This window comes from Daphnia carinata, chromosome 2, assembly GCF_022539665.2.
Source record: "Daphnia carinata strain CSIRO-1 chromosome 2, CSIRO_AGI_Dcar_HiC_V3, whole genome shotgun sequence".
NCBI classification, from domain to species: Eukaryota; Metazoa; Arthropoda; class Branchiopoda; order Diplostraca; family Daphniidae; genus Daphnia; species Daphnia carinata.
Window position 1 is genome coordinate 7,376,048 of NC_081332.1, and position 26,607 is coordinate 7,402,654.

Sequence of the window (26,607 nt, forward strand, 5' to 3'; positions counted from 1 at the left end):
CGATTTGGCATTTTGCTTTGTTTGTAGCTCATCTCTGATTGGCCCCTCCTCGCCTTTCGTCCCATTTCGAGCAGACAAAAGTCGGCTAATACGAAACCGCGCCAATTGCTACATTTTAGTAACGTGCTTTAAACAACGACCTGTGCTTTTTTAATCTTTTCCCAGTTATTAAGAATAAGCTGAGTTTCAGATCGTAGGTACCGCTATGAAATAACTAAAATGTAATGGTATTTACAGATACCTGGTGCTTAACAAGTAGAGATAATTTTTTTGCATTTTCCTGGTGTTACTTGGTTATCCCCGGCATTTTAGACAAAGTGAAGACGTCTGATGGTCTGCCTTGGAAAATACTAGAATGAAACGTGCTCATAGCAGCCAAAATCCTGTTTCTGAAAATGAAAATAGTACTGTTGATATCCCTAGGAAAATGGTACTTTCCATTTATCTTCTGATATCTTTTGTTAATGCTAGGACAATTTCTGCATTAAACTGTTTCCTTTTTTGCCGAAGGTGTTACATGACAAAAATTGTTTGATGTGTGAAATGCTGAATTGTTTATTGTCAGACACATTTGTAACAAGTGTCTGATGGCTTCAAAAAAAATTTCATGTTTTAAATTAAAATTTAATTCCAGGTCAAATCTTTGAAAACTGCAGGCATTGTGACAAAAATATCGTTAGAAAACTTCCTTTGTCATGATAAATTAGAAGTAAAATTCAATGAGCAAATCAATTTCATCATAGGTAATAGAACTTAATATATTAATCTTCACATATTTGTTTATCTACCTGAATCTTATAGGGAAAAATGGCAGTGGAAAAAGTGCTGTACTTACAGGAATTGTTGTCGCCCTAGGAGAAAGGGCATCAGCCACATGTCGAGGCATGGGTATCAAAGGTATTATTATGCCCATGCATTTAACATATCAGATACTCATAGAAAAAATGTCTGTGCTGTAAGATTTTGTGAAAACAGGAAAATCTAAAGCTGTAGTATCAGTAACCCTTTCAAACAAAGGTCAAGGATCCTATAAGCGAGATATTTTTGGAGACACAATCACGATTGAAAGGACCATAAATGCTTCCACAGGATCTGGGGGATATAAAATTATCAATCACCTTGGTAAAAGTTCCATTGGCTATATATTTTAAAGTAGAATAACGATTAGGCATAACGTGTTGGTTCGATTACATTTGCGTTGAAGGTAAAACGATGAGTACCAAACGTTGTGATCTGGATCGAATCCTGGCTAAAATGAACCTTCAAGTGGACAATCCTGTCTGTATTTTAAACCAAGAGACTGCAAAAAATTTTTTGCATAGCAATGATGCCAACCAGAAATATAAACTGTTCGAACGTGCGACACAGATGGATGTAATGCGTGATGAATTTTCAATAGCAGAGAGTGAGCTATCCAGAAGTAAATCTTGCATGAAAGAAAAACTACAGGTTTGTTCATTGTCAATCAATGAGTGGTACTCATTCATTTACGGCCCAACTCGATCGTTTGCTTTTCCCTGTACGACAATTGAATTTATATTTTTTTTCATTTAGAGCTTAGAAATGTTACGAATCGATTTAAAGAAATGGCATGCAAAAAAAGAGTGGTACGAGGCAATTAATGAAATCCACGACAAGAAAGCAAAATTGGAAAACGAAATATTATGGGCACAAGTTGAAGACCTTGAAAGAGAGGTCTCTGATGCGCTGAAAAGGAAGGAGAACCAGTTGGCAGAAATCCAAAGGGTACCCCTTTTTCCTTATTTTATTTTTGTCTTTCATCTCCTTTTTTTATTTATTTTTATTTTATTTTATACACTTATTTTATTTTATGTCTCTTTTTTAAACCATAATTTGACGTTTTATTGGCTTTTTAGACAGGAGAGAAAATGCAGGAGCAAGAAGCACGACTAGCCAAGTTGAAAGAACATCTTCAGACACGGAAAGAATATGCCACCGAAAAGAGGAAAGAGGTTAATTTGAATATTTAATTTTTAAATTTAGTATTTCTTTAGCTTTCTATTTGATACAGCTGCAAATCGCTCGAACTGAATGCGCCGAAGTTGAAAAACAATCGCAAGAAATAGTTAGCCGCCAAAGAGAAGTATAATTTTTGGAAAGTCCGAATTTTTTCTAGCTTTCCTTTTCATTTGTTTTCCTTACGAACTTACAGTTTCAGTGTGAACTTCGTCAACTGGTCGTTGATAAACAACGACTCACAAACGATAAGCAAGCGCTAATCAAGGAAATAGACAAATTAAAAAAAGCGTAAGGGTTCCCGATAAAGCATAATTTTCGTGTTACGTCCGAATTTTTTAAAATTTGCATTCCTGTTGCAGACACGGAGACGGCGAATATGCCCAAAAAAAAGAAAGACGAGAGAATGAGTTGCTGAAATTAAAAGAAAGGGAAGAAACGTTGAATTCTTCACGGAAAGTTTCTGAACATTTGGTCGAACAACTCAAAGGTGCCTTGGTCCAACTGAAACATGAGGCATCGGCTTCCCGGAACGAACTGTCACGCATTCAAAAAAGTTTGGGTAAATATTATATAAAATTTTAGGAGAAGTTTTTTATTTTTTTTTTTTTTTTTTTTGCTCCTAAACCACGATTGAACTAAAGACACGAACATTAAAACGCTGGCGGAGCTAAAAAAATCGGATTCAAATGCATATGCTGTGTTCGGCGAATGGATCCCTAAATTGCTCCAAAAAATTGAGAGAACATCGTTCAGAGGAACTAAGCCTAGAGGTCCAATCGGTATTCGTTTTGATTACTACATTATTATTCTCATTAACTGTTAAGGTTATAAAGTCATTCCGTTTTACATATATAAGGTGCTTACATAAAACTTCGAGATAAATCATGGGCGCCGGTGGTCGAGACGTTTTTGGGACAAAGACTTTCATGCTTTATCTGCTCTAATGATGAAGATGCAAAACTACTCAACAGATTGATTGACGAAGAGATTCCGCGAAATAGACCAAAGCCAAACATTATAACTTCTTCCATTAGTGGTCGGGTATGCAACTTATTGTTTATTTATTTTGTTTAATTTGTTGCTTCTGTCAGTTCTTGCTTTTACTACAATACCTATATCTTTAATTAAATTTTTTTTTGTTGAACACCATAAAGCTACATGATGTTAGCAATTACAAAGTTCGATGCAGTCCTGAACTACGAAGGAAAGATATCCATTGCTTAATGGACATGTTAATTATTGATGATCCTGACATTGCCAACATCCTAATCGACTTGAATGGTATTGAGCAAGTTCTTCTCATTTGTGAAGATCGAGATGCGCGTCATTTGTTGGCCGATGTCAAACGAGTACCCGAGAATTGTAAAAACGCCATTACAAAAGAAGGCAATACTTATTATCCTGACCCGAACTATCGTTCTTATTGTGGTAAGGTAAAAAATTCTGCGCAATTATTACAAGCTTCAGTGGAAGACGCCATTCGGTAAGACATTCTAAGTTAATTTTATTGTTGTTGCTTGTGTTAATTTTTTTTTTTCCAATTAAAAAGAAACGCTGATGAAGAAATTGGCAATTTACATCGCGAACAAGATAGAATTCGTCAAAACTTAAATAACTTAAGTATGCAAATTCAGAATAACGAAGGGCAATTAAAACAGGAAGAGACTAAACTCGCCTCAACACGAAGAGAAATAACATTAATTCGTGATAAATCACGGGTACTGGAGAACGACAACGACGTCGCTGAGCCGACTGATATCCTTGCTCTGGTACGGCTTCCTTTGTGCTTGTAGAATATATCAAGTTATATTGTCTGTTATATAAAAGCCCCATTTAACGAATAGGAAGAAGATTTACTCGATGTTCAAGCAAAGTTAGACAGAATTGATGGTGATTTGGAAAATAAGACTGCGACTCTCGAGGAACTGAAACGTGAATTGCATAAAGTTCGCCAGACTATTACACAGCACCAGACTATCATTTCCTCGCTGATGACCGGGTGTGGACCGTTGCAGGTTTTCGCCATTATTAATCAGTTTGATTTTCATGAAGCAGAGAAATTTGCATATTAAACTAGGATGCATTTAGAGACAACGAAATTCAACAAAGAAACATCAAGGAAAAAGTCGAAATGCTTGCGGCCTCATTAAATAGCATGCAGTCCAAGTTTAATAATTTTGAATCGAATTACGAAGCCGCTAAGTCAAAAGCGGAATTTGAAGCAGAAAACGCAACACAGGTTTGCGCCCGTGTTCCAGTTACGAAGTTAGAGAAATATTGTTATCCCATATTTATGAAATTTATTGGTAGAATAAATTTTTTTTTTAGGTCGTTAAAGAACCTTAATTCTGAATTGCGGCAATTGAAAGAACAAATAGTAGCTCAAGAAAAGGAATATGGATCTCCAGAATACGTTTTGAATGAGTATCGACGACGCAAAGCAGACTACGAACGGGCTCTCTCAGAGATCACATGTTCTCAGGGTTCATTGAAAGTATGTTAATAGCGGCCGATTAAAACCTTTATACAAATGCGTTTGATGTTTATAGAAAATGAAACAAATGAGCAAACAACGCAAGGAGTTCATCTCCAGATTCCGGAACAGCATCGAATCTAGGACACACCATGTCTTTCAATCTCTTTTGAAAACTCGCAATTTTGAAGTAAGTTTCAGTCCGTAACTCAGTTTAGCATACAAAAATTAATGCAAGGTATTTATTTAATAAAATCTTTTCTTTTATTTTTCTGCCTTTAGGGAGAAATCCGTTTTGATTCCATTGAGAAGACGTTAACGTTAATTGTTACTCCACCTGGCCGTGAGGAGTCATTGCAACCTACCTCAAAACGCGGTCGTGGTAACGAGACCACTGATATTCGTTCCTTAAGCGGGGGGGAGCGATCTTTCGCCACTGTTTGTTTCATTTTATCGTTGTGGGATGCCATTGAAAGCCCATTCAGAATCCTCGATGAGTTTGACGTTTTCATGGTAAATAGCTGTTTTGCATTAGATTCGCCGCCGTAATTTTAAATTTGCCTAAGGAAGTAATGAATTCTTTTCTGCTTCTTTTTTTCCGATTTCTTTCTGTAGGATCATGTGAACCGGTCTATTAGTATGGATTTGTTGATAACCGAAGCCAGAGAAAATTCGGGTCGCCAATTCATTTTTCTTACACCACTTGGTTTAGAGAAGCAACAGCTCACCAACATGGATGGCCTATCTATTTTCAAGTTTGTTATTATTTATTTTTAACCAAACGTTTATTTCAAATATTGCTTATTGCATCATTAATAGGATGGCGGATCCGAATCGTCGCGACGAAGAGGCAATTTAATTTTCAAGCGTTGCTCTCTTTTTTTTTCATTTTTTTTGGTTATCTGGATACCTTTTCATGTAAAGCAAACAGTTACTGTGTTACGCGGACCGCATCCTTTTTATGCTAATTAATTGAAATTCTTGTTTTGCTTATCTTGTGTTTTAACCCCGAATTTTTGCAAAATATGCCGAAGTTAAGTATAACATTTCTACAGTAGATGTCACGAACCGCCATGGGCGATTCTCTCTAAGGACCAACGAAAACCCCAAAAAATTGAGGTCAAACATCACTAAATATGTATCGCCCGAAGTATACGGGCATTACTGTAGGGTTATAAATAAATTACTCTTCCGGTTTTTGTTCAATTCTTGTTCAGTTATTTAGTATCTAATGTTAAGAAGGGCATCAACAGCCCTTGATATTTAAAAAGTCAGTTGGATCTTTCTTAGCTTTCTGCGAAACGTATATTGTGATCACTGACATTCTAAACCAGCATATCATGGAGAACTACACTACTTCCAAACAAGTTAAGATGCATTTGCATCATCAAAGGGTTACTCATTAGCTACTGGTATAGCGTACTACCCGATGTTTTGACTCGCATGTCGATTGAATTCTCTGGAGAAATGTCAGTATGTGGCAGGTCGGCGATTACAACAGACGTCGATCTAGTCGCCTGAAACAATCGGTAGGCGCTGCTCGTGAACTAGTGGTATTGGCGAAACCGACCTAAACCTATTTACCTTGTAAATCTGCAGTTTCGGTTTTCACTTTCTTCGAATGAGTCTTGAACGACCGCACAGTCGAGGTAGTGTTCGGCATTTTGTTCCTCAAATGTAAAGCTTTTAAATATTTTTTACACCCAGTGTTTTGTAGGTATATTTTAGCTGTTTGTTTTTCTGTGTGGCGTTACACTAAGATTCAGAAACGCAAATTTTTTCAAAATATTATCTTGGGTGACATTCACGATACATCATGATTGGGCGTCGTACTCGACTCCGTATCACATTTAAAAGCCAAATATTTGTTGGCGCGCAAATAAAAAAAACAAACTAAAACATTTAAATTTAATTATAACTAGTTGCAGCGTACATTATCCAGACTGGCTTGGATCAATCTTTTGGATAGCAGGCAACAAGTAAGAAGAGTAACTTAGCTTTAAGGGAGCTCAGCTGATGTTGCCAACTTTATTTTCGGACCGGCCCCCCACCTCCACCTTCCCAAGATGTTATTGGCTATGGCTGGTGAGCAACGTCTCACGAGTTTTTGGCAAAGAAGTCGAATGTAGATTCCACCGCGTTAAAAGGCAGCAGAGTTAAAGAAAAAAAAACTCGTGTTTACGGGTATCGAATCTATATTTAGTTGTATGATTAGATTGGGATGAGATCAATGTAACAAATTTGGCTCAGCTTAAGCAGTCAGTGCAAACACTTGAACGCAAAATTTATTAGAAAAATTATATATATGTATATATCTAGAAATACGTGTACTTATATTGAATTGTTTCAAGCGTGCAATTTCAACTCTGTTTCTTTGCGATGAAAGGAAAGGGGAAGGAGTAAAAAGGTGTCCACCTTGAGCCACAGATTTTCACCAGAAATAGACGAGCCGGGGCAAAGCTTAGGCGATCTTGGAATTAGTCAGTCCGTTTCTCACATCCTGTGCATTGTCATTCTGTGTCTGAACTGCAGTCAGGCCGAGAGGCCAGGCAACGTTCGCCGAATACTAAACGGGAATGTATTAACATTTATTTTACAAATTCTACGATCGAACAAGTGATGACGTTATGTTTTTTTTTCAACAAATAATACTTAGTGAACGGTGGTTTTGATTTCTTCAATTATTTTCTTTTTCCTTCTTCGGTTTGATTGTTCGCTGCAGCATCATCTGGAACTAGGGGTCCACCACCTACGCCTCCACCGACCTACCTGTGGGAGGAAGTGCGACGGAGCAAATGTCGAGGAGGCTACCCTTGGACTATCCTGTATAAGCCTCCTCTTCCAGACTCTCTTGACATAGAATCACTTTTAAAAGGGTGAGTGTTTTCAAAGGGCAACCAATGGTTGCGAATCCCACAGTAAAGTTAATATAATAGGCTGTCTTCTTATATAGAGAGGTGCCGAGTGACAGATTGGTGGATGAACAGTTCAAAGGCGATTCAGCATACGGCACTAGCAGAAGGACACATATCCGTAATCGACTAAGAGACCGAGAGCGGAATAGGAGAGCAAGAAGCGAGCCGACCCCTAGCTTACCGAGCAGCAATTCCGTTTCCTTGATAGACACCATGGATCAAGCCATGGCTGTTGATTCCTCAGAGCAACGAGAGGAGCTGGAAGACTTTCCACTACCCGATGAAGACATACCAGATTTTGTAATGGCTTACTTGCAATCTGATAAAGGAAACTTGGACGAAGATATTCCTGATCACATTCTGGAATACATCCAGAGCCGTGCGGCTATTTTGGAAAGAAATCAACTCCAGCCGAAACCAACCGATGACATTTTTTACACGCAAGATGAATTGCGGATAATTGACGAAGCACGGAAAAGACTTGAAGAACAAGGAGAGTTGGAAGTTGACCCTTCGGCAACAATTGACGACGACATGAATGCCTTTGACCACTTTTTCCAACGTACTACCGCGGCACAGGAAGCATTACCACCTTCTCAAGAAGGATCAAATGGAATGGAATATAACGAAACGAGAGCACCCAGTTCAGCGGTGCCCGAATCAGAGAACAAGAAAACCAAGAAGGGGGGAAAATTCAACTTCTCAAATATAGGTATGCCGAATAAACCTAATATAAACATAAAGTTGCCTAAGTTTGGACCCGGCAGGAAGAAAGTCAAGGGAACTAGCGATGCAGACATAGAAAATCAGGAACCTGAAGCGACAGCGGCAGAACCAAATAAAAAAAGCAAGCCTCGACGACCACATAGTTCCAGCCCAATGAGGCAAAAGATTAACCAACAATTGGAAAGCTGGAACAATAGTCTAAAAAAATTCAAAGCATCAAGAAGTGGTCGTGGCAACGCCGATGGTCAAATCAAAAGTTTTGTTGCTCTCTTACCGGGACGCTCGTCAAAACCAAATAAATCAAAACAGCCGGAGAATCAATACGAGGAAGTCGGACTACCACGCTCGGATCCTCCTGCACCGAAAACCAGTGACGGTGACAATCCTGTCCCACCTACTGCACCTGTTATTTCCGGTTTGAAGGCCGCTGTTGATAGTGCTGAAGAAGCAGCAAGGCTTTCGCCTAGTCAAGAGAATAACGAAGCCGAAGAAACTATGGATGACATTGAAAACCTACCCGAATCGGAGGAAGCCGATTTGGCGAGGGATGGCATCATCGTGGACAGGGAGGTAGCTGACGTCATCGTGACCCGTGGAGAATTCGTTGATATAGACATCGACGAGGATTTTGAAGACGACGACGAAGGCGTGGATGGTCAAACCGAAATTGTGCAAGTCGCGCAAGATGATCAAAATGTATTGGCAGAGCCCACAGGCTTTGCAGCACGCAGCAGAAAAGCTTTCGAACTGACAAAGTCAAAGATTCAAACAAGCCTGTCTAAAGAGCAACTCCAGGCTACTCGGAATAAACTGCAATCTACTCTTTCAAAGCAGAACCTCCAAGCGACTCGCCAAAAAGTGCAATCAAGTTTATCAAAGCGCAACCTGCAAGCCACTCGCGAAAAACTGCAATCTACTCTTTCAAAGGAGAACTTCCAAGCGACTCGCAACAAACTTCAAACCTCACTCAATAGCACACTAAAGAGGAAAAAGAACAAGACCGTGGATTCAACAGCTCAACCGATCCCTCAAGAAAATATTTTCCCCACCTTTCCCCAGGAAGCAGAAAGAGAGTACGAAACTTCAACACCTGTTGAAAGGAAAACAAAGTATACGGTACGACGGAAAAGTATGCCTGACGAAGAACTCGTTCAAGACGATAATCCCCCGATTGTTAAACAGAGAACTAAGAAAGCTACGCAGCCAGTTGAAAAGTCTTTTGTTCAGTCTAATCAAGCTAACGAGTGTGAAAACATTGAAGAAGAGACAGAAGAAGATCTGGAAGAAGAGTTGGAGCCGAAACTGGAGTTCTCGTTACATGGCTCAGATAGACCACAACCATCTTCCGTAAGCCAGTCGACAGAAACGCTTCCTGAGGGTGAGTCGCTGATCAGTATCTGTTCTGAATTTCCTAAGTTTATGTGTTTTAACCATCGTTTTTACTCATGGCAGATGATGCGGAATCGGACAAGGAAAACGTCGTGGTTCGTCCAAAACGGCAACGCTATCGCAATCGACGTCATGGATTTCACGAAGAATTTGGGCGCCCCAAAAGTGCTCATGTCGAATTTAATACTAGGTCTTCCTGGGTAGAAAAAACGAATGCCTACCCTACCATTAGCCAAGAGATGCTATCCGCTTTTTGCGCTCCTGTCAACTCGTTGGAAGCGGTCGATAGTAGCTGGGGCTCCGGTCGCAAGCCGGACAGGCCTGCTCGATCACGGTCTAGGAAGGATGGTGACGTGGCATCAGATGAACATATGTACTCGAATCTGCCTCCTCGGCGTAGTAAACGCGGTAAAAAAAAAAATTGCCTCGAGCCTTCCAACGAGGACGATTATGTGAAAACGTGGCCACGCAAGGCGTTGTCAACTGACCGCCCTGTCGTTCCGAAACGTGGCAAATCAAAAGTAACCAAAAAGCCACTTTTCCCGGTGTGCAGCAACTACCAGACGTGGCCAAGGCGCATGATGGTTCATAGTCCTCCCACGGCTCCTAAACGTACTCGTTCCAGGAAGCAAATAAACTGTGAAGACGTTTCTCGTATTCGAGATTTAGAAGAACAAATCGAACAGCCTACCCATCACATCCTTACTGACGCTGACACACTCTTTGGAGCCGAATCGCGTTTCATCGACGAAGAAGGGACAGAAACGGAACGATCGGAAGCTGTCAACGAGCAGCAACCCTTACCCTCCGATGATAGCAAATTAAACTATGAAATCCCAAGTGAATCGCAATTAAATATTCCGCAAGTGAAAATTCTTAGCAGCAACAAGAGCCCCAAACCATCGGCTCCAAACAGGCGCAAAAATAATCAAACTGGCTCGTTGCGCAAAGCCAAACACGCCGGCGTAGCCAGTAACTACGGAGAAACTACATGGCCGAGAATGTCACGAACATCACAGCCATCAGCTCCACGACGCAGGAAGGAAAGTGTCAAGAAATCAGGCAAAGCGGAAACAACGCTTCATTTAGATCTCGAAGAAACATCGAAAAAATTACCCGCCGTTCCAGCGTCAACGCCGTCAGAAGATCACGAAACCAATGAACGCGGAGACGTGGAGAGCGCTTCATCTGTTCAAGCAGATCTAGATCAAATATTGGAAATCTTAGCGACCACTTTCCCTCAGGAAGCAAGTCCAAAGGAAGACAATAATGACAATGTTCAAGCGGATAAGCAAATTACAGAAGAGACGACCAATTCCGTCCATCTTAACGACTCAGATGACCTGCTTGATGAGAATCAGTATGCGGAAATTAAACAGTTCCAAAAGAGGACTCCCCCGCCACGACCCCCTCCACCCATATACGCGCCCACTAGCGCTTCCTCGTACTCTTACATTTACACGGTTCCACGTCGAAAGAAAGCCATTAGTACCAGTGTTTCCCCGGAAAGACCACCTCGGACATACTGCACTATTAGGCCCCATCGACCTCCAAGAAAACAAAGACCACGCACTCCAAACGAGCTCGCTTTCCAATCGGCAGATCACTCTGAACCGAACCTCGCTAGGAGACACTCATTTTCTGGAGTGGACGAAACTAAAGACGAAAGGAATCTGCAGTCGGCTCCGGTCGTCGAACGGATGCGAGCGCGACCCTTGCCAGCCCCACCAAGAATAAAGCGACACCGAAGTCGCAGTCCTCCAAACAAGCCACCTCGAAGTCGTACGTCGTCTTTGAAACGCCATACTCCACACCAAACAACCACTGCTTGCGCTACAAACGAGGAGTCTGCGCCTCTAGAAAGAGCAACCGTCCAGCCAGTTAGCAACGCTGATGAATATGAGCCGATCGAAAATCCCGATCAAGTAGAGGAAATATCAATTGGCATCCAAACCGATCCACTACCCGAGTATGAAGAATCCGTCGTTATGGCTGAACCAAACGGAGTCCAGCCTGATGCGACGCTCTCATTCTCTGAAATAAACAATAACTTGTATGACCGTCAAGAAGTAGAGGTATCAGCTAATGAAAGGCTCGTCGATAGACAAGATGTAAATGCCACATCATCCACTGGCATACAGCCGACACCAAATGAGCATGACGAAGCATCATGTCCGCAGATCATCTGGTCTGCCGCCACCTCGCCTGATCCCGATCCGGTTACGGTTCCCGTCTGCGAACCTGTCTTACCTGAAGAATCCATTCCTGAATCAAAGACGGACTCCCAACAACAAGAAGAACGGGTTCCTCAGAATATAGACTCTATGCCGAGACTCGACTCCAGCACAAACAGGAAAACTTCAGTTCATGAGCGAGAAGATGAGAGGGATTGTTTCTCACAAGTTCCCCCATATTTTCATCGTTCACTTGCTCCATTGCCACCCGTACACATCGATTTCCCCAGACGACTGCAATTGGCAGACCTCGATGTCGAACGCTTGAACGTACGGGAAGTCATGGCAGACCGCCTTGTCGTTTCCTCTCTTGACACAAATTCGTTACAGGTGATCTTTAGCAGCATGTGGCACGCGACTAAAGCCTTTCAACGTGCAAATTTTACTTATGCTTAACGTAATTTTTAGGTGTGTCAGATGACAACATCGAACGCTACAGGTCAGCTTATGTTCAATATTGGACCTGGGGTAACAATTCCTTTTCTGGGAAACCCGAGAGAGGTAGAGACCGTTACAACAGACAGGCAGTTGTCGCAACCTCCAACATCGGTGATTCTTCCCGCTGAAGTCCCGTCGACTCGAGAGACCCAAGAAATTGTAGTACAAGAAGAAAAGGAGGCACCCATCCGACCAGTACCCGGAGAACTGGAAGCACGGCCTTCAGCAGATATTATTTTACCTGAACAGCCTATTGCGGAAACCGCTGCACCTCCCTCAAGTAACCCGAGAATTGCAGCGGCTCCTTCGATACCGGAGGTGGACACTGCTAGCCGTACGCTCAGCCAGACGGAAAACATGGCAGATGCTTCGTTCAGTAACTTGGCCTTGCAACTTGTTAATGTATCGGCCAGAAACTTAGCAAGTGGTGTATGCATTGCTGCGACTGAAACCTACACAATGGCGCAAAGAGTAGCTGAGGTAAATAATTAGCATTTTGGAATTTGGTTTTACCTACAATTTGGATGACACCTGATTTGATGGCATTATAGATAGGACTGCAGCAGCTCAATGAGCAATTACATCGTCGAGGGATTCATTTCGATGACAAAGAAAAGGATGATTTGAAAGCCGTGTTACTCATGTTGCTGATTGTTGTGTGCGCTATTTTCCTGCTCGGCATGGGAAAACAAAGGATAAGCACTCACTGGGACTTTTACTTCCCAAATTAAATCCTTTCATATGCTTTCGCTTCTCTGGTAATCGCAACTCGTGCCTTACCGAACATGCGGGCAATTCAGTAAATTTCGGGAAACCACGAAAACTGGCCTTTGCAATATATTAAATCTACCTTATCCGCAACATTAGATTTGAAATACTGTGTGAATCTGAGTGTTGGTTTTCATTCTAGCAAGTGTGTATCAATAATAAGCTTATGAATACAAACGTTAAAAGGCCAAGCGGTAACTGGACAGTGATCGTACATAAATCCTACTCCTATTTTGGGCCAGCTTTACAAATTACTGGGAGAAATTTCCGTAAAATCCGAGACTTCCACATAATCAGCTTCGTATCCAATTTCCTGAGGCAAATGAAACATTTCAGCAGGCAGTGGCGTACAGTGGGTACTGTCGTAATCTAACATGTATCGGCTGCCCTATATGTGACAAAAAACAAAAAGGAAAATTAGGGAACAGGAATGTTTGTTTGTTTACTCATTAATGCTAACCAAAAATAAAGCCATTTGCGTTTTCTTTTTTTCATTCCAGCTCTGACCGACGCGCATCGGGAAAGAATTTTGTTTTCAATAGCATATTGCTTTAACTGTTTCATGCATGGATCATGGAGGACTTCCAGGTTTTTAATCATTTGTTCACGTTCTGCCGTGTCAGCGTTCAGAAATGCTCGTAAAGTAGGAATTGTAGTGTGATCGACAATATGCGGGAAGCGGAATTTTAGGAGTTTAATCAGGAGATCATTACCCCTATTTGACGACAAAGTACCAGGCCTAAATTTGGAAGATAAAAAATATGATACCTTACTATATTTATCTAATCTAAGCTTACTCCAGGGCAATGACTTCATCTCGTGTTCGACGGAAGAGTACGATTGGACCACTGTATTTAATAAGTTGATCCGCGACGTTAAGATTTAGGTTGTGTTTTACAGTTGTCGTCACAATTGATTTCCAAGAAGACGGCATAACATTTGCTGCCAACGGAAGAACATGATCGAAAGTGGCATCCAACATTACGCCTCTTATGTTTGGATAATTCATAGCAGCCCATGACGCTAATCAGTTTCGATTAGTGTAGAACAATAATAATACTAATATTTCAATAACGACAATCAAACTTATGGGCATTAAACTAGTACAAACCAGTGAAGCCACCAATACTCCAACCGTAAATAATTATATGTTCGGCCGGGAAATTGAGCTTGTTTAACGCAAACTGAACAACTATGTCAATTGCGTTTTGGTCCTGTCGCGGGAAAGGAGTCCCCTTAAAAGAATTGGGAAATAAGAAATACTAGTGACTATTCCCATTGATTTTTAGAATATGTGCACGACATACCGAACTGCCCCCAAATCCGGGGTGATTCCATCCAAGAACAGAGTATCCAGCTTCCAATGGAGTTCCAATCATTCCTACTTCATAAAAACCGGCGTTTCCCTCACAACAAATAACCAATAAATGTCCATTTGAGTATTGTGGCCTTCAATCGAGAACCTTAATTTAGCATCTTGAAAATGAAATACACGTTTTCTTGGAACATACTTGGCCCTCCTATCAACAGCGATACAATCAATGGCATTTTTATCGCGGCTCATCAACTTATACCTTTCTCCTTGAAGCTCTTCGATTAAACGAGATCTACCCTCAACCAAGTGAGTATCTAGAAGCAAACAGATAAAATAAAATTTACCTACAATACAAGTTTTAAAAAAGTCTACTGTACCAATGAAATGTTGGATTATAGTTCCTGGATAGAGGAGTCGAATACCAATAGTATGAGCAAACAGGTATCCAAGGATTCTGCAAGGTAGTACCCTGGCAACTTCAGTAATTGATCTATTGTTGCTGTCTTCATCAACAAATATTCTTGGTTTATCAGAATCTTTCTGTATTTCTTTTGCATCATAATCCACTGGCCATGCTGAAAACTCAAAATCGTAGTGTGATAAGGGTTTCTGGATGAAACAAATTGTTAAATGTAAAATTAAATTCTAGTGATAACTTATGTACAACCTTTGTAAGTGAATTATAATTAACTCTTGCCACTTCCAGGTGGTTAATAAATTTGATATAATGTGGATTAGAGAATCTTCCAAGTGCTCTGGCTACCAGTGAGCTAGCACATAAAAACGAACAGATGGCTGAGAATCGCATTAAAGATTGCCATCCATCATAGCCAAGGTAGTTTTTTTTATGTAAAACCCAAATTACAAATGGAGATGTATAAAATCCAAGTTGAAGGGACCAGTTAATCTAGAAAAAAATATGTTTAATATCACTAACTTGCAATCTAAAACTATACTGATCGGCCCTAAAATGGAAAAAACATTTCTGCAATTTGCAAAATTTATCCTTAAAACAAATTTCTTATGCCAATGCAAACAAAGAATGGTTACCCCCATCAAACTCTAAGACCTATGTTTTAAAAAGCACTTTCCATACATTGTTATACATACCAATTTTAAGAATCCATCTCCAAACTTTTCGGCTCCCGATGGTAAGTAATTGATGGCCTAATACCAATAATATCAAGATTAGTTACAACCAGATAACTACTTTCAAAAATATAGAAAACCGTAGAAATACATTTCTTTCTGACGAAGCATAAATTTTTATTAAGCGCGGACCCAGCAGGCATTTAATAAAAGAAACTGCAGCCATTATTTTCGGCTTTAGGGTGGCTGACTGAATGACTTGCTGTCAACAGTCAGCTGTTTACTTAAAGGTAAAATCTACTCCACCTCACGCGTGACAACACAAACTTCGACTATTAACGGATGGTGTTCCGATCTCGTTGTCTGTCTAGACCCGGTCATCTAGCGGCGAAAGTCGGACCTATGTTCAATGTTCTTTCACTAGAAGGCTCTAGTGATCGGACATAGATCCGTTCTTCAAAAATTCGAAATCATTATCTGTAGTATTAGTTCAGGGCGCATTTTGGCGTCTACTTTTAGTTCAACTTTTTTAGTGAACTTGTATTTTTGCGTCAACTGCCCGGTAGATGGTTCAACTAGGCGACCGTTTTGGCGACAACGCCAGTGGGTGGTTCAACTGAAACAGTTGAGCTTTTTCAACGGTGGTCCAGACCACCGTTGAGCCTTAGTTGAACTGCGACTCCTCCCCTTGCTCAACTTTTTCTCAACTCTTCCGTTTTGGCGTCAACCTTGACGAAAAGTTGAACTAAAAAGGTTCAACAAAAGGTTGACGCCAAAATGCGCCCTCAGTGCTGGTAACTTTGGGCCCGTCCAGAGCCAGGGGATAGGTGGCGCTAGCGTATTCTTACGCCATTTTTAAGAAAATCTGAAGTTGCCCGTCGATCCTCTCTCTGCCCGTCAAGCCACTCTTTGCTCGTCAAACCACTCTTTGCCCGCCTAACCACTTTCTGCCAATCAACCCACTGTCTGCCCGTCAACCCACACTCTTCCCGTCAACCCACATGCTGCCCGCAAAAATGCCTGTTGGGGGCACATCTGCCTTTTTTTGCATTTGCCCACCCTTTTGTCACAGTCTTCGCCCGTCAAAACGCCCGCTATAGTTGTCCGCCCACCCACATTTTGCTTCTGCTCGCTAAGAAGCCCGCTGTTATTCCCCGTCGACTATCTTGCTGCCCGTCGGCCCACTCGCTGGCTGCCAAAACGACTGATATAGTTGCCCATATACCTTTTGCTTGTTTTTGCCTGTCTTTCCCTCATAGTCTCAGCCCAGAAACCGTCTCAGTCCCTCTGCCCGTCTTGTCTCGAATAGTCTCTGCCCGTCAACCCCCTTTGCCCACCAAAAAACCCGCTGTAGTTGCCCGTCTTCCACAGTATAGTCTCTGCCCGTCGGCTTACGTACTGTCGCTAACCCGTTTTAAGCTAAGCCCATATAAGCTAAGACTGGAAAATTGCCTAAACCCACATTTACTCCCACATTTTAGTCTTCCAAATCCCCATCCCACCAATTCACTACAGCCGACAGCGGTTTTGACGTAGTCCCCTCGCCAGCCAATCACAGCAAATGCACAGCGTGACAGACTCCTCTCCCAATTTCTGTGTTGCTTTATAGAGTAGAGATGTGAATAATTATGACATTTAATTTTTCTCATTTACCATAAATACACCTGTGTGTACAGAGGGAAGTAAAAAATTTCTGTGAAATTTATTATTTCACTGGGGTAATAAAAAAATTTCCTCAGTTCAAATTATCCCAGGGGTATTGCGATAGGCGGAGGCCTCTGTAATGAATTCAGTAATAAAACTGAAACAAAATTGTCCCAAGGAGATCAGTGTATGCGCGATAAAACGAACATCGCGAAAAATTCAAAGTTTTTATGAAATAGCAGTTGCATAAGGCCGAACGAGAGCTTAAAAAATGATTTTTGACGTCCCTCCTCCGCCAGAAATAGCCTGAAATTTTCAAAAAAGAAGCAATAAGAAAAAGAAAGAAAACCTCACCTCTGAAAAGAAGAAACAGCACCTCTGCAATTTTTACAGAAGTGCTCGTCGAGATCTATCGATTTATGTACAATTTACCTTGAGAAACATGGAAAGAAAAATTGTGAAAAGAATTCGTTAATCCCTCTTTTTAAGTTGGCCGCTGCCTCGCTGAGGTACAATCCTCACATTATCGTTATATGGAGCTAGTGATTTCTTTTCCTGGGAATTGCCTAGATGAGGTAACCGCCAATAAGCTTTATTTTTTTGAGGGAATGCCTGTTGTTAGAAGGAAGAGTGAAAAAACAACGTAAGAAATTTTACTACAGTATAGTCTTATTATAGAAGAGAATTGCTCTATATCAGTCAACGGGAAAAGGCAGATTTTTTATAGTCACTGTAGTAATTGTGTCCTAACTGCCTTACATTCTGGTTGAAACTGGTTGTATTGGTTAGGCCCTACATTGGATGACAACTAAATGTAAACTGGCAATACAATATAACATTTTCCTTTTCGTAACCAAACAAAGAAGAAGAAGAAGAGTAAAAAAAAAGCAATCTCGATACGAACATCTGGTTACATGACAAAAGAAACACTGCATGTGGTGGATATTGCTACAAAAACACAGTCATCGTGAAATTGAATTAGCATAACGTGAACGTTGATCTAAAATAATACGATAGTGGGCTAGTCTAGGAGAAAAAAATGTAACGTGATCAGGACATAATGAATATTGTTGACGGCTAACGATTATTTCCATATCAACAAGCGAGACGTGTCACTCTTTCTTCGCTGGAACACACCGAATGCGATTTGTCTGGCCGTTCTTGAGTTTGAAGAATCACCCTTGCTTTCGTTGAATGAGAGCGTCTCTGGCCTGCTGATTCAAATTCATGTAAGTTCCCAGTGTTGCAAGTGCTGTCATCTTTTGTCAAATTTTATTAGAGTGCTTGTTTTCCTCTTATTGTATACTTGCCTTTCTACCCCTCGAGGTCAGGTCGAACCTGAGTCGACCTCTGGTCTCTCTTTTAATTAGAGAGCGAGTCGGGATTTGGCCCGATGTCCGATAAGACCTTAAGAGGGGGCTCTGCTGTCAGCTGGGCACCCTCGCATAAGTCCTTAAGAAGGACCTTTGCGTGAGCTGGCTTCCCTTCGACGGGTGTCTGTAATAGTATCTTGTGTGCCATTTAGTATAATCCTTGTTGTAATTTCTGTGGCATTGTACATGCACATAAGAGAAACTGTAACACCAGTGTCACACCCCACAAACTCTAGCAGACCTCTCGCCTCCGAAAGACTGCCTGCAGCGCTTCTATACACCACACTATTTAACTTCCGAGGTGTATCCCATTTGTATCTATCCCGTTTTTCTACGTCTCTCACAGAAAAGGTTTTCAACCATTAATTAAAAATAAAAATATACAAAACATATATATTTAGAGATATTTTCTTTATTCTTCACCTGATATAACTTTACTTTTTTTATTTTTACGCATAGAAAAGTGTAGGCTGTGATTCTTCTTAAAGACGTTAACACTATAAGAAACCTTTACTAAATAGGAATTGTTAAAATAGACCTAAGTAAAAGAATATGATATTTATATTTACCTTATTGATCTTATAATTGACGGAGAAGACAGCCTTTCTGTCACACTTCTCCTACGAATGGCGCAAACACCCGCGAATGTAGAACTCAATGTCATAGTTTTGATTCTCTTTCACCTGGAGACGGGAATCGCACGGACGGTACCCATTTCAAAAAATTTTTTAATTAAAAGAACCAACAATGTACATATATAAAAGTATTGGTAGTAACTAAATATGGCAGTATTTTTATTCTACAGCTCGCTGAAGCAATATTCCCCCCCCCCCCTTTTTTTTTGGTTTTTGCGGCCAATGTGTAAGAAGCGCAAATTGGATCGGAAAAAAGTTTTTTCATCACGCGATATACCGCAACATTGAGTGATCGTCCACCTCTTCGTGTAAACACATATTTTTTCGAAAAAAATCTTTCCAGATTATATAAACAAAATTTTTTGAACGTTTTTGATACATTTTCCGAGTGATAAGCTTTGGGAGCGTAGGAGGCACTCCCAAAAGGAATTGCTACTGTTAGGAAAGAAATCTTGTAAAAAATTGCTAATATTTGACTTAACAATACTACTAAATTTGTTATCATTCGTTTTTGTCACCAAACTTCTGAGGCCACTTTTGCAAGCCAAATATTGTTGCAGCATATCCAGTGTGTTGAAATGGCTGTAAGGTTGATGGCGAAACGGATCACCTAATGACGCTGTAGTTTCCTTACTTAAACTGGATCTGAAAATAATAGAATAGTAAGTACTGGTGAAGAAGATTTTGGAAAAATTTAACTTGTACGATTTTTGAACGTGTTGGAATTTTCTGTCTGCCTCGGATTTTCTTTACGGATTTTCTATCCGTCCATGGAGCCGGATGATCTAAATCCCATCATCAGCTATAACTTCATCAGTACCTCCTTTTGCAGCTCAAAATCTAATTTCCTGATATGCTATATATTTAAAATAACCAAGAATTCGAGTGAAACTTATAGTCATAATTTACTCGCTTATCAATCACCTTGTTCTTAATTAAAAATTTCTGTATTCATGGCATAATCTCTTTCCAAATAATCATTGCTTATAGACGTGTTTCCTATTTGCACATATTTTACTTAGTTTTCCTGTAATGCTTCTTCAGAAACAAGAAAATGGATGTAGGGAGATAAATCTAAAAAGGTAGGCTACATTACCTTCAACTTACATAGTGGTCAGAGTTTTTGAACTAGGTACAGTGCGAGCTACTATTTCGAAATCCCAATAAAAAAAATTCTTCGCGCTATGCTCACTTTGGGAAAGTTTACAGGCTGAGGCCATTGATGGTTGCAGGAGTTCACTGTTGTTGATTTTTAAGAGACGTATTGATGGAAATGTTGTAACCCGAATTGTACAACCAAAAATTCCTTCTCGATCTGTAGGGTTCATATTTCTGCTGAATATCAGTCAGAGTTCTGGACGCAAATTCAAGCGGCTATTGCAGTTGCATAAAAAACGGACCGATTCCTATCGGCGCGGAAGAAAAAATCGAACAATTAAAAGATTAACAAACTAGACTCTGCCGTTTTTACACTTCCAAATCCATTGCCAGTATTACTGTCCCACTGCCGCTCCGTGTTTGCACTGAGTAACAATCGCAAGAAAGGCATTTTTGAAAAAAAGTATTACAGAACTTCGATCGTTGGCCATTCCCCAAAAATGGCTGAAATTTTTTTTCAGGTTGGTTGAAAGACGATATGGGCGCTATTATCTCGGGATCTGGGTTCGAAATTCGTCTCAAATGGCCGATAAGCTTGATTTCCGGTTGACACTTATACACTTATCCATGTTCAGTCTTACTGCCGGTTAACGTTTAAACAGTGACCCCAGTCAGGAAGTATGTTCTTCGAGTGTCACCCCAAATACAAAAAATTATCAAAGTATACCTCGACTACCGACAAGTTGCTAAATAACTCTACTGCCATTGGTTGATATGCTTCAGTAAGAGATTATAATCCAAAAAGCAACACGAAAAACATACCTACCGAATAGGGTAGTTATGGTGGTTAAAAACCTTGACTCTTGCGTCGACTGCACTTAAATTAATCCTGAGGTCGCGTCTATTGTAGAGAAGTAACGGACTTTTCCTACCCTTCAAACAATTTCCTGGTCCGACGGAACTTAAATATGTTGACGTTTTACTTCCTTGTTTCGATCATACGGGACAAGACTTCCCTATTCGAGTTCTGTGCTACCATCATTGGGCTTACCCAATTTGTTGGTTTACAAACTTTTACGATTAACTTCAGATCCGCTATTCATTTGAGTTTGGCTAGTACTGAACTTCTGATTTTAAAAAGCATTCGTTGAACTGGACGAACTATTAGAACGACTAGTTGCTTGATTTGAGTGTGATGACTTGTTGGTAGTTTGCCGATTGCTCTAACCACTATTGCATACTTATTGAGAGTGGAGTTAAATGAGGCCTGATTATGTAACGAATCGTCTAGCGAAGCCCCTTCTTACCTTCTTTCTCAATAGACTAGAACCTCATACCTGTAGCCCCTTGTTACTCAGAGCCTTCATTTACTAACCTAGTTGTAAACTCCCTTAAGAATATAAAAATAATGAAGACATGTCTGGGCACGCTGGCTAAAAATAGATTTATTTCGGTTGGTCCGAGATTGCCCGAAATGGCCTAAAACCGCCCGACCGATTTCTAGCTATCGTCCAAATTCGTTCGATACCGCCCGAATTTGCCCGCCTATACCTCTTCATTGCGCCCAAAATCGCCCGATATCGCCGCCTATCCGTTAACACTGTCCCGTAGGACTCTCACGGTCGATGGCTAACATATAAGAAGCCATCGACAACTCACAGTAGTTAGTCGATCCTGGAAGAACTATCTCGTGTAGACCTTCAGCGCCCTTCCGAGCCGCTACCTCCTCCTCTCCAGCTGAAGCGTAAGTCTTCTCTTAATAATATTCGCTACTTGTCTTAGCTATCCATTGGTCGTGTAAGCCAAGTAACTTGATACGCCACTGGAGGCCCTTGCCTTCGATCTGTTCAATCTATTGACTACTTGTAATCTCTTAATACACGTTATTCTATCGTACACGTATTGTCTTACGCTTATTTGTACACGACATTGTGAGTAGCAGCGCCGCGTTTAGTTGTATTTTCAGTATTGGAGGCAACATGACAACGTCGTGTCCTCCTCTACATCTGGTGGCAGCGGTTTTTGAACTCACTTACAATGTCGTTGTATACAGGTGCTAAGCCTAAGACAAAACGTACCTTTTTAAAAAAAACTAGCAAATCTGATGACACTTCTACAGAAATTTTTGATAACCCCAATTCCACAAACGAATTAACTCAGTCTGTCACTTATATGACCTTCGACCCCTTACCCTTTCGGAAAAGATCTACCCGTTCTACACTCAATTACGCACCATTGAACCAAGTAGATAACCCAGAGGCTATTTTACGATCCAAGCGGATACGCGTTCAGGACACCGATAGCACAAACCTGTCTCTCGTAGAAAAGATTGCTAACTTCTTTTCACCAAAAAAATCGCCGACGAAACAGTCTAATTTATCAATAAGTCGTGAAATTCTACACGGAGAGTACATGGAGATAGAGACCATAGCTACCGAATTAAGCCCTATTCTCCCGGCAACACAGACCGCCCTTATTCCTGAATCACTTAGCATAAGCGAACCCCCCAAAATCTGTCTAGTAATTGGCGAAGAAGACCAAACACAACTCAACGTCCCGACAAATAATTCGGTTTTAGAAGAAACCGAACCGGTCAATAAGATCAGCATAGAAAATAACGAAACCATCATACCCCATCACGATTTGGTAGACAATCACACCACAGAAAAAACGAACGAAACTATTAGTGAAAACCTAACAAAAAACACAATATCCGACACTCCAAACCCTTCCCCTACAGCTTCCGATTCATTCTTCGAGTTAGTCGATCGCCTCTCAGGTCACCTCCACATTGCACCACCAAATACCGACACCAACACCCCACCGACAGATATTCCATCACACACGCTCAACTCAACCATAGAAGTCATTAACAACCCCATACCTTTTGTACCTTACGTCGGTATCGACGACATCCATGCGGCTCTAAGCCAACACAGCAACGCTATTGGCGGAGACGAAGAGAGCAACGATATCATAGAATTCCCCCTAAAAACCGAACCAACGCATGGAAAAGTGGATAATCACCACAAGAATCGTGACATTACACAACCAATACGCCCATACACTTCGACAGGAATTACTACGTATACGGCCGGCATACCCGCAAGCCAGTGTAATAATCACCTATATAACAACGACACTAGAGGAAAAACCATCCGAACAACAAATTCACTCCCTGCGACAGGCCATTCGGCGTGCACACCTAGAGATTTGCGACCAACACTCCCACTTTCCACTTCCACCTCACTTTTTCGACCTAATACGCAAACTAGTCGAACTCGGAAGACGAAACTTACGGAAGTCCAACAAACCGCAAAACAGGCAGCGAACGATCTGACAGTCCTTTTGTGTGCATTTGTGACCGCTGCCTTAACCGAAACCAAGTCTATCCTGCACTTCATCAAAACAACGGATCATTTCGTGCAAACAGCACAAGCATTCACAGAAGTGCTCCAGAAGCAAGCACAGCCCAAGCGCGCGACACACCAGGGAATTCACTCTCTTATACAGCCACTCAAAAACCTTGCAACGATTCTGAACACAAAGCAGCAGATAGCAATCACGCTATTCTGTACCAGAATCAGCCAACTGATCAAACCACTGCTAGACCTCAGCCGCGTTACAGTTCTCTTGCCGTCATTGAAGGCCAAAGTTCAGCTTCTCGGAACCCAAATACAAACCAACAAGTTTATTATCCTCCACAAGAAATACAAAACCCTTACACTCTCGGGATTGATACTAATCGAGCTCAGCCTCTAGTCCAAATCGACACACATACGTCGTATCCGACAGGAACGGACTTCAAGACAACCGAAGGAAATACAAAAACCTGGGAGCTCCACGGCGATCGCTCACCCCCCCAATCGATCGAACACAAAGAGCATTCATTCAAGGGAAAAGAGACCTATAATTTCAATACCGAGAACAATCAAGAAATGGCATCGCCGCCCAATACCCACCGAAAAACCGAACAACAAAAAGGCAGGGAAGCTATTACCATGCTGAATCAACTCCAAAATTTTTCGGGGAGTCCCGCCGTCCGCTTCGATCGTTGGATTAAACTTTTCGACAACGTCGTCGACATGTCCAACTGGGACAATTCCGAAATAATTAGCATGCTGTCAACTAAAATGTCAGGCGAAGTTTATGACTTATTACAAAATATCTTGGAATCTAGCGATACTTACGAGTACGAAGACATAAAAAAACTCTTCCAAGAAAATTACCACGGTTCCGAAGACATCGATTTCTACCAAATCCAGTTCGACGAAATACAACGAAAACCGAAAGAGAATATTTTAAATTACGCCTATAGACTAAAAACTCTCTATAAACGCGATTATCCCTCCAATTACCAAGAAACGCCCGAAGAACAAACAACGCAACTAAGATTACTTAGGCAAAAATTCCTGCAAGGACTTGAAGCGGAACTACAAAACATCGTAAGACACAAAATGGTGTCCATTTTGAAGAGCTGGTGTCCATCACACAGAAATACGCAAAGCGCGTCCAGCCGGATATAATAGAAAAAGACAAACGGATATTTGTTAATGCAGTGACAAATACCCCAAATGATACAGCAATATTAAACGCAATCGAAAAACAAAGTGACCATATCAACTCAATCGCCTCTTGCCTGAAAATAGCCACCACGGAACCTACTCGACAAGAAACAAACATATCGCCCGAATTGGACAGCAAAATCGACCGCCTAACGGATGTCATTACGAATCTAGGCAACCTCATGCGCACGAACTTCCGACAAGAGAATGGAAACCATTACCCAATAAGAAACAACCCCAATTATCCCCCTAAACAGGTCAACTTCTCAGACTCCGCCCCAAGTAACACTTTCACTCGCCAAGGCCAAATGAATGGGTTCCGTCAGCCTTTCACAAATACTTTCGGTAAACACAACGAAAACACCCCAGGTCAACAACCCTCCCAGCAAAACAGGTCGGCGCAAAACGCCACAGGGTGTTCCAACTGCGGACTCACAAACCATAGCATTGAATCTTGCTTCCGATTCCTAAGGCAACAGACAACCCCGGGAACGCCACCTACCTGTTATGTTTGCCAACAGTTGGGGCATATAGCGAAATTTTGCCCCAATAAGAAAAACTTAATAAGGTCCAATGAAATTAAGGATGCTACGAATCAGGGAAACGAATAAGGGCCGGCCTTAGAATAGGGTCGACAGAGAATAGGTCAGTAAGCCCCGAACCATTATCATCAGTCGCAAAAATTACAGCATTCAGTAAATCAGCAGCCCCACGACTTTCCGTAAAGATTCACAATACTCCGTTTAAAGCATTATTCGATACTGGCGCGGCTAGGAGCCTATTACATATAGATATTTTTAATCAAATAACGTCGGAACATCAACTAAGTTGCTCTGAGTCTGACGTAGAATTATACGACGTGCACAATAGGAAACTGTTCACATCAGGGATAGTCTCCCTACCTGTTGTTTACGGCGCCAATATACTAGACCAAGAATTTATTGTCACGAATGGTATTTGTGAAGCATGTATATTGGGTTTGGACGCCGCAGACAAACACGAGTTTATTTTTGATGGCCGCTCTAAAACAATATTCCTCGCCCGTGACAGACCAGAAAGTAAACTAGAAGTAAAACAAGAGGGTTTATTACCGAAGGGCCAAGAGCCAATAGTTAAAACAACCATGACTTTAGTTAAAAGGGTCTTAATTGCCCCCAGATCTTCTCAAGTCGTGGAAGCCACATTTCAGGAGACTGGTAATATTATGGACACCAGTCCTCTCTTTTTATTTTCCCAGAGTATGGATTTACCTGAAGGAATATTTATAGGCGATTTTGTAAATGCTAGGAACAGAAACGGAAGATATCAGATCGTTGTGGAAAATAAATCTAATAGGGCACATAATCTGCCGAGGGATAGTCCCCTAGGAGAGGTAGAACTTTCTTGTCAACTGATAGGCAAAGTATCATCAGGTCAAGAGTCTGCTTCTCAGGCGAATCCTCCCAACGAGGAACACGTACCAGAACCGGATATCAACCCCCAATATAAAAAACCGTTAGCGGCACTTCTTAGTGAATTTACTGAACTATTTGCGACAAAAGACTCCGGATTAGGGAGTACAGGGTTGATTAAACACTTCATTGATACAGAAGGGAAAGGGCCTATTCGACTTCGACCTTACCGTACAGGCCAGGGCCAAAAAGAAGAATTAGAGAAACAAATAAAAGAAATGTTGCAAGCGAACGTAATAAGGCATTCAACATCCCCATGGGCAGCACCAGTAATCTTAGTAGTCAAGAAAACAGGGGAAATGCGTTTTTGTATCGACTATAGGAAACTAAATACCTTAACAAAAAAAGACTCTTACCCACTTCCAAGAATTGATAGCACTCTCGATAGACTGTACGGAAAAAATTCTTTACAACCTTGGATCTGGCCTCAGGCTATCGGCAGATCGAACTAGAAGAATCATCTAAAGAAAAAACTGCCTTTATCGTAGAAAATAACCTATACGAATTTGTTAGA

The 26,607-nt window shown here is 41.1% G+C and overlaps 3 protein-coding genes across 3 annotated transcripts; 2 read left to right on the forward strand and 1 right to left on the reverse strand.

Moving 5' to 3' along the window:
- The first annotated feature begins 312 nt into the window (after positions 1–312).
- LOC130699842 (structural maintenance of chromosomes protein 6-like) lies at positions 313–5,648 on the forward strand. Its single transcript, XM_057521941.2, has 21 exons — positions 313–430; positions 635–743; positions 802–897; positions 961–1,122; positions 1,205–1,449; positions 1,555–1,746; positions 1,878–1,973; positions 2,033–2,104; positions 2,174–2,268; positions 2,340–2,539; positions 2,622–2,759; positions 2,837–3,021; positions 3,135–3,463; positions 3,530–3,749; positions 3,825–3,995; positions 4,058–4,245; positions 4,309–4,474; positions 4,530–4,643; positions 4,736–4,966; positions 5,069–5,208; positions 5,273–5,648. Exons 1-21 carry the CDS (start codon positions 356–358, stop codon positions 5,310–5,312), a joined length of 3,264 nt encoding a protein of 1,087 aa, XP_057377924.1. The 5' UTR covers positions 313–355; the 3' UTR covers positions 5,313–5,648.
- A 264-nt stretch (positions 5,649–5,912) lies between these two features.
- LOC130699841 (uncharacterized) lies at positions 5,913–13,114 on the forward strand. The gene is made up of 6 exons (XM_057521940.2): positions 5,913–6,102; positions 7,176–7,329; positions 7,407–9,472; positions 9,547–12,047; positions 12,126–12,635; positions 12,707–13,114. Exons 1-6 carry the CDS (start codon positions 6,075–6,077, stop codon positions 12,884–12,886), a joined length of 5,439 nt encoding a protein of 1,812 aa, XP_057377923.1. The 5' UTR covers positions 5,913–6,074; the 3' UTR covers positions 12,887–13,114.
- Positions 13,050–15,636, reverse strand: LOC130699843 (phosphatidylserine lipase ABHD16A-like). The gene is given in 11 exon segments (XM_057521943.2): positions 13,050–13,311; positions 13,384–13,454; positions 13,457–13,662; positions 13,721–13,946; positions 14,035–14,158; positions 14,231–14,372; positions 14,435–14,552; positions 14,616–14,847; positions 14,906–15,145; positions 15,349–15,405; positions 15,479–15,636. Coding segments are annotated over 11 exon segments (1,635 nt in total). The 5' UTR covers positions 15,554–15,636; the 3' UTR covers positions 13,050–13,167.
- Positions 15,637–26,607: the final 10,971 nt, after the last annotated feature.